At 27.5% G+C, this 8,371-nt stretch overlaps 1 protein-coding gene across 1 annotated transcript; it reads right to left on the bottom strand.

The window, feature by feature from the left end:
- Window positions 1–102: 102 nt before the first annotated feature.
- On the bottom strand, window positions 103–6,332 carry LOAG_09171 (aminopeptidase in chromosome III; the record flags this gene model as incomplete). The annotated part of the gene is made up of 10 exons (XM_020447871.1): window positions 6,281–6,332; window positions 5,430–5,668; window positions 4,483–4,587; window positions 3,859–4,008; window positions 3,311–3,478; window positions 2,605–2,791; window positions 1,650–1,779; window positions 1,135–1,252; window positions 523–753; window positions 103–294 (listed from the first exon to the last, which is right to left on the bottom strand). The coding sequence occupies exons 2-10, from the start codon at window positions 5,655–5,657 to the stop codon at window positions 103–105; spliced, it is 1,509 nt and encodes a 502-aa protein (XP_020301940.1). The 5' UTR covers window positions 5,658–5,668; window positions 6,281–6,332.
- Between the last annotated feature and the right edge of the window lie 2,039 nt (window positions 6,333–8,371).

Here is an 8,371-nt window from a genome sequence, read left to right on the forward strand (position 1 = left end):
ATATTAGAAGAGGATAAAAAAGTTAAGTTGACCTTTAATCAAACTGCTTCTTTTTTCGTTATTTTGCAATATAACATGTAATGCATAAGATCGACTTATCATTTACTGTAAAGTTTTCAAAAGAGGCACATCGAGATCGGATGCAAGAAGAGCGCAAATTAGAGCCGGTCCATAACCTGTTGCACGATTGGAATTTTCCACAGGAGAAGCAATATCAAAATGTATCCAATCTAAACCGCTTCCAAAATCAATATGCGATGCAATGAATAGACCAGCGATTGAGCTTCCAGGTCCCTGAATTCTCGCTTTCAATTAGAATGATAATTATCAAAGTGAAAAGAAAAAGCTGAAACAGTGATAACAGTTTTAAGTAGTTATAATGCAATTCATTGTTAATTCACACCAAAACAACTCCTTTTTCTCAACTGAACCTCCTAAATATGATCCGCAAAAATCATCATCTATTGTTTAAATTAACATCAAATTTATTATCTTCCATAAAATAGGAAAAAAAAATTTCACCTGTGTTTTGTTAAAAGTTGAGTTTCGCATATCTGCTATATGACTTTTCAGATCATCAAAATGTAGGTCTGGACAAAATGGTAATGGATGAACAAGATCACCACTAGCTCGTCCAGCTTTACAAGCACGATTTTCCCATTCTTCACTATTGGTTAGTACACCAGCATGAAGTTTTCCAGTTGCAAGTCCTTGTGCACCTGTTAATGTTGCCATATCGATTATTATGTCAGCCTGAAATTGAATTTAGGAAAAAATGCCAACAAATAAAACCTTAAATCCTGCCAGAAACTGGCATATTCAATCTGAACTGAGGTAATTAAATAGCTTAACGAATTTTATCTTTCTTGTAACGGTTCATTTGCTATATATCCTGTTCGTTCCATTCCTCATATTTTCTTTGATCAATTGCTTTACATATATAAAGAAAAAAGAAACTCTGTAAAATCATGAAACGTAGAATACGGGATGTATAAAAATATTTCAACCTTTAATGGTAACTCAAATAGATAACATTTTTTATTAAAAGTAATCTGAAAGTACAACTACAACTATAAGTTCAAGTTAAAACTTTTTTTCTAATTATTATAAAGTTAAAACAATTAAAAAACTAACTTTGAGCATATTCTTTGCATAATAAACACCATCAGCTAATACTAAGCGACCCTCAGCATCCGTATTCGTGATTTCAACCGTTTTACCACTTAACAACGTTATGATATCATCCGGACGGCTAAAACCGAAATTTGAAAGAAAAAAACGATGAACAAAGAAAGTTTTTAAAAAAGGTGCTAGCAAACAGGTTATTTTGAAGAATAAAATCCTTGAACTTTAAGTTTTTAAAAATACTTCTTAATCATTTTCGTTCTCTTCCGATTGTCATTATATTTCAATTTCTACCGTCTTTTTTATTATTACTTTGTTATTTTCTCTTTTACTTCTGGATTACTATGGATTATTTTTAAGCTGCTTCAACGAATTAATTTAAATCGTTTTTTCATTTAAATTATTTGTTTCGAAAATCCCTCTTCTTCAGTACCCAGAATTTACTCAAACCTACCAAAGAAAAGGCTGGCTAATACCTAACTTTTGAAAAATTTATCAATAGCAAAAAAGAAGAAATTAAATACTTTGCAGTTGGCGAAATAGCATTATCTGCGACGCACAGTACGCAGTGTAAGTTTTGTTTAAAGCCCAATTTCACCAAAGTATAAAATGAACCAAGTAAAGCAGCTGCACCACCCATATCGTTCTTCATACCTAAAATTGAAAGAGACATTTCTCTTTCCAGACTTGACAAATATCGGATCACTTGGATTATTATTAATAGTTTTAAACTAAAGACATATCTTGGCAGCTTTATTAATCAACTCTCTTTATTTTACCAAAGACTAACCTATTTAACTGTATCCAATACACATTCAGTCATTATTTAACATAAAAATATTGGAGCAATTAATGACAAAGCAAAAAACGCATTAAACGAGATATCTTCGATAAGTTATCTTAATTTGTAAATTCATTCAAGCAAATTTGATTTAATTTATTTGAAATACTAAGAATATTTAGTTAAAATTTGTCTATTTGCTTTCCACCCATACTTCTCTTCCCATTTCTTTTCACTTCGATATTTTCCTCGCAATTATGATGAAAGTAAAATAAAAAACTTGATATTCTATTCTATGTATTAAAATCTAGCAATCATATCATTCGTATTCATATTTAAGCTTATTCTTGCTCATTAAATAATTCCTTATGGAATAAAAGGAAATACATTTAAGTTCATCAGTTAAACAAAACTAGCTAAATTTTGCACATATTTAAATGTAAACAAATTGAACTAAACTTATCCAATTTTCTAAATAACTACATTACCCAAATAAACAATTTATCGATGATATGCATATTTCCAAACATTATTTTAATATTAAATACAAGTTATTCATTGGACTCATTCTCTTTTTGTCTCAAAAAAAAAAACATCAATTCTAGTTAACTGATAACATTACTGCGGCTCAAACTAAACATTTGCCCTTAATATCAAAATTCGATAAATAATAAAGTAATAGTGCAAAATATATATACCAGGCATCAAGGTTTTTGTTTTAATCTGCATACCACCTGTATCATATACTATGCCTTTCCCAACCATAGCATATGTTTTCGTAGCATTAGGTGGTTTATGACTAAAGCATGCGAAAATTGGTGGTGAAGAAGATGCCTTACCAACATGATAGATCCCTCCAAAACCTTTTTTAAGTAAATCATTGCCCTGAAATTAACGAAAAATTATGCTTAAAGTACTATTATCCCAAAAATAAACTTAATGAAAGAGTGAATTATAGCAATCAATCAAAAGTCCATATGATATTTCAAGCTTTCATTGATGATCATTGCACATGACGCAATTATATTATCATTAAAAAATATAGCACTGAATATCAACCCATTTTTTTCAATACTTTTCGATATTCTTTGTATCAATAAATTAGTAAATTAGTTCAAAAAAATAAAAGAAAAAACTTTTTTGAGGTTAAATCCTAAAGTGATAAAGATGAAAGCTAAATCTTCTAGAGATGATATCCATAATGGAAACTCTAAAATACGATAGGGGTAAAGAGCACTTTTTTTTTTCAGTGATATTATTAAATTATTGGCATGGATTTCACTGTTAATCTAAGCGAATATGAAGCCCATTTTTATATCGAGTATTAGCTTCCACGCTATAAACCTATAATATCAGTTGCTTAATCATTTCTTGTCATTTGGCTCAAATTATGAATATATTAACCTTAATAATTGTAGTTTGTATATTCGGAAGTGTTGAAATTAGTTCATTAGCCTCAGCAACGAATTGTTCCGTATTAAGCTCGTTATATGGTATATCAATTAGACGAGCAGTGTTTCGAATTGATTCTGTTAACGTTTGGAGGAACAACAGATCACGATTAGTGAGCTTCTGCATAGTAATAATAATAATAATAATAATGATAAAAAATTATTAACAAAGATAGATAAGGTACTTTATCTCGGTAACTATTATATTCTAACCTAATTCAAACATATAAAGGCCTCCAAAACTTTGACCATTTTACTATTAGATTAGAAAAATGAATTAAATAAATTTCAGGTACAAGTGATAAGTTTTAGAAGAGCTTTCTAAGAGTTCAAATGTATCAATGATGAGCTAAAAATGTCGTATAATTGAAAGAATCCTCGGCAAGTATGCTTAATATATTGTAATATCATATATGACAGATAAATTTATTAATTTTGAAAACGACAAAAAAAAGAAACCAGAAGAAATGGGTAAATTACATTCTAGAACGGAAAATATACCTCGCCATCAGTAACAACAACTTCAATTTGAACATTTTCTAAATCGTTAGCATTTTCGGTTAATCGATTATAAAGTGGATAACAACGTGCAATTGCAGCGACACTTGGGAATAGATCTGCTAGTACTGCATATAAAACGATTGAAACATTCTAAAATACATTTTTTTTAAATTTAAATTTTTTTAAAATTTCATTTTCTTTAAAATTTAAAAATTTAATAGGAATGAATTTTTTTTAAAAAAAAAAGAAAATTTATGATGATAGTTTAATAAATGGACGGATCATATAGAATGAATAGCTTTAAATAAAAAAATAATCACATATTTTTTCTTAAATAAGGCAAATGTTGGTTTGACATTGTCTAATACTCATAATCTATGCTAATAATTTATTAGCCTATATGAATTTTACTTTTGATAACGGTTTGCTTTCATTTGATAATTCATGAATGGACCTTCCGTCTATTATCTTCCCCTTAGTTAGTCCGTTACAGCTATTCTTCCTGAATCATTGGGATATGTCCTACAGTATAGTGAAACAAGAAATGAATCTTTGCATGTTGAAATTATGCCGCTGGCAACGTATGACATCATTAATTGACAAATGTAAGTAAGGAAATCTAACCTTAATCCCATTTTCTGTCTGACTTGCCTTCTTGACCTCTTTGAAAATTGATAAAGCATTTGATGGTGCATTATGTCGACTCGATTCATCTCCCACAGCAATAACCTTAAATCCAAATTCAATCTATGAAGCAAATCTTATATTAAAGAAATTTAATCTAAAATTAAGTCCTTAGAAAAGATACTGATCAATTCTTTATCATATATAATTTTATTCAATATGCAAACTAAAAACTATCATATAATTCATTCACAATACTATAACATAAATATTTAGTACAAGAATATCATTCTTTTTTTTTAAATTTTTTTTTAAATTTTTTTTAAATTCACAATGCTATAACATAAATATTTAGTACAAGAATATCATTTTTTTTTAAATTCATTATTTCAGTCTTTCATTTAATCAGTGCTATCTTCTTTTTCAGTTTAACTTGTAAGCTATAATATCAACCAATTTTCCTAAATCTTCTCCAGATAATATCCATAGTTTTATAAGCTTTCGAAGTTTCTACTCTTTTCAATTTGATAACAATCAAAGGAAAAGGAAGGTATGATGAATATGCTTTTGTGTAACCACAAGATTTATGTCATCAAATTAATTTTCTAAGCATACCAAAAGTTGTGAGTATAAGCTGGAAGCATTTCGTTTACCTCATCAAACTAATTCTCTAAGCAAACCCAAAAACTGTAAATATAAGCTGGAAGTAATTGTTTACTTTGCCAAACTAATTTCTTAAGCAAACACCAAAAGTTACTGGAAACATTTCGTTTACTTCACCAAACTAATTTCCTCATTTCTCAAGATGAACAAAATCATATTTAAAAAAAAGGTTAAAAGTGATCATAATTTTATAATTTCAGTGATCAAATTAAAAATTAATATGTTTTAAATTGTAAACTATTCAAGAAAGAGGATGAAAAAAGGAAATAATTTTAAAAACAAACAGTGGCTAAATTTAAATGAAGTGGTATTTTTTTTGAATTATCTTCAGCCAATACTTCCATTAATGAATTCCAAGTTTTCGAAGTGACAAAACCCGAAAATTTTGTCATAATATCATCAGTGAATTTGATATTCTTGAGAAGTTTCTTCTTTCCTACTAGTAAAATTTGAGTATTTTTGGAGAGTTGTAACTCCAGATCGATGCCTTGCTTTATTGTTAAAGTTGCCATGGTTGCTAGTCCTAAAAAGAATTAAATTTATGAAAATAACATTAAATGATCATTTTTTAAAAGAATTAAACGAAATTACTAATCGTTAATGTTACTTAAATCTTAAAGCTTGAGCAAAATAACTCGCGAAGAATGTTTGCATGGTATAAATTAAGGGACTTATAATCATCCTTATTATTTTAATTACCAGCTATTATTTTTCGTGTTGTTGTAATTAGATAAAAAGATGAAGAAACGACTTTTTGACCTGATTTCGCTTATTTAATTTCTATTTGTTTGATAAATAAACTAAAAAAAAAGGAAGAGCCATCTATTAAAAATCAATGGATCCTTATTGTTATGGTTTTTGCATTAGAAAAAATTTCCCACATATTATTGTATTTCATCTAATATTTGATATACATATTATCACATTTTAGTGTAGGTGAAGGAAAATATACATCCACTAAGTGTATTACAATATGATAGCAAGCTTATCAGATATTAAAAAATTAAATTAACTTATCAAATACTCCAAGCTAAATTAGATATTTTTCAAATAAAGAAAAAACGTTAAAATATTTCAGACAATTAATGCTTTAAATGGAAAAATTAGACAAAAAAATGAATCCATAAAAGAGTACTATTAAAATGCTCCGTTCGACGGATGAATGGTATTAGACGTAAGTAACCTGAAATACGATCAATACAAATGATTATAATTGCAATATAACTGATCAAGTTTGAAATGAGATTCGCAGTCTGACGGAAAAGCAAATGTGAAATTCAAAAAAAAAAAAAATCACGGTATTATTCCACATGGCACATGTGAACTTAATTTCCAAACTTTTACTACCTTACTTATTACTTTTTGAAACTATGCATATTGTAATTAAGTAAAGTTATTAGGAAAGACTGCTCGCAAATTATAAAAAAAAAAACCCTAAAATTTCTCTTTGGGAAAATCTCATTAGCAAAATATTATGCCTAAATTATAATCACAAATAAATTCAATGTAGGAATTTCAACCGATACAAACGACTTACATCAGTTTACAGTACAATGGTAGTCTTTTATTTGCCAGTATTTCTTTTTTTAGCACTGAATTAAATATTATTAAACTAAACTGATCATACGGATGTTTTAAATAAAAAAAAAAAAAAAAAATACTCATTTGAAAGGCTGAAAATTGTTTGAAAAGAATAGAACGTTTATTTGCATACTTTGAAAATCACGAAAAAGCGACAAATTTTTCACCGTACCTCTCATCTGTTAAATAAACAAATTGTCGTTAGGAATATTAATACATCTATATATTTGTTCAGTCTGAAATATTAATACTAAATAAAAATGTCTACCACAATTAACAGTCCATTAAAGATAAAAATTTTTTTTTCTTACAAAAAAAATGGCTAAATGGAGAGATAGAAATAAATCACTAAAGCAAATAATAATATCAAATAAAAGACCTCCTAAAAAAATACATATTAGAATAATGATAATGATTATGGTACTTGATTAAATAGAATATTTCAACTTTAAAAAAAGCATATTTTTTGTTGTTATTTGATTAACTACTAAAGATTAACCAATGATATTATATTTATGCATTAAAAAATACAGTTAAATGTACTACAAGAGCATGACATTTAAGTAGAATGGAGAAATTTCATCTGTATACAATTGAACATTAAGTGCTTTTTCAAAATGTTAATAATTCAAATTCAAAAAAAAAAGAACAAAAGCACAAGCTATTTTAGCACTAATTTGAGCTATTGTAATTATTTCTGAAAAATGTACGAGGAGGAAGCAATCATATGAAACTTGACTGACATTTCGATGATAGTACAATTATTTCATTCGAACTGACCAGGCAAGCATAACCTTGCGGGAAATTTTTAAGCATCGGATAACGGCACATAAAAAGATGAAAGAAATCATTATTAGTAAAATAAGTATTGATAAAATGTATATTATCATATTTTTGTCGAGAAAATTTTATTGAAAAATATAAATGGCTATATTTTAAAATGTATACCAAAAGAAAAGTTCGTTTTTTTTTTCTTTTTGTAGTGAGAAATCCTACCTAAGCAAATATGAAAATATTCCTTGAATAATTAATAACAAAACATAAATTAATGGGGTTTATCCTCATGAACTAATGACCTCTTTCATCGATGCTAACGGAGCAAAAAAAAAAAGTAATAAAGAAGAAGGTAAAAAAAAAAGTGATAAACAAATGATACAATAAGCACGCAGGAAAAAAAAACAATAAACAGGCAATCAAAAAACATCATTATTACTGAATATGTAAACCAAATTTTTTCTCCGACTAATAAAAGGTTCGATTTCCACATACGCACTTTTTACCCGGTTGTCAAAATAGTAAAAAAAAACGCATTTACTATTATGAATGTTTTTCTGAAATAAAAAGAAAATTCACTAATTTTACTAGAAAAATATCAAAACCTTAACATTTTACTAGAATATGAAGAACACTTTTCTTGAATTTCTTTTATTTTTATTAACTTTCGAAAACAAGATTCATGCTAGCTACATATTCTCTAAAATTCAACAAGAAGTTAAGCAGCTTAATAATGTTAATCATATTCTAGCATAAATTCATTAATAACGAAAAAATGCAAAGAGGTAGGAAAAATTATCTATCATTTTAAGCGCAATATTATTTTTTTTCATCCGAAACGAAAAATCAAACAAGCACTTTGCATGAGGAC

This window comes from Loa loa (assembly GCF_000183805.2).
Source record: "Loa loa unplaced genomic scaffold supercont3.152, whole genome shotgun sequence".
In the NCBI taxonomy this organism is placed as follows: Eukaryota; Metazoa; Nematoda; class Chromadorea; order Rhabditida; family Onchocercidae; genus Loa; species Loa loa.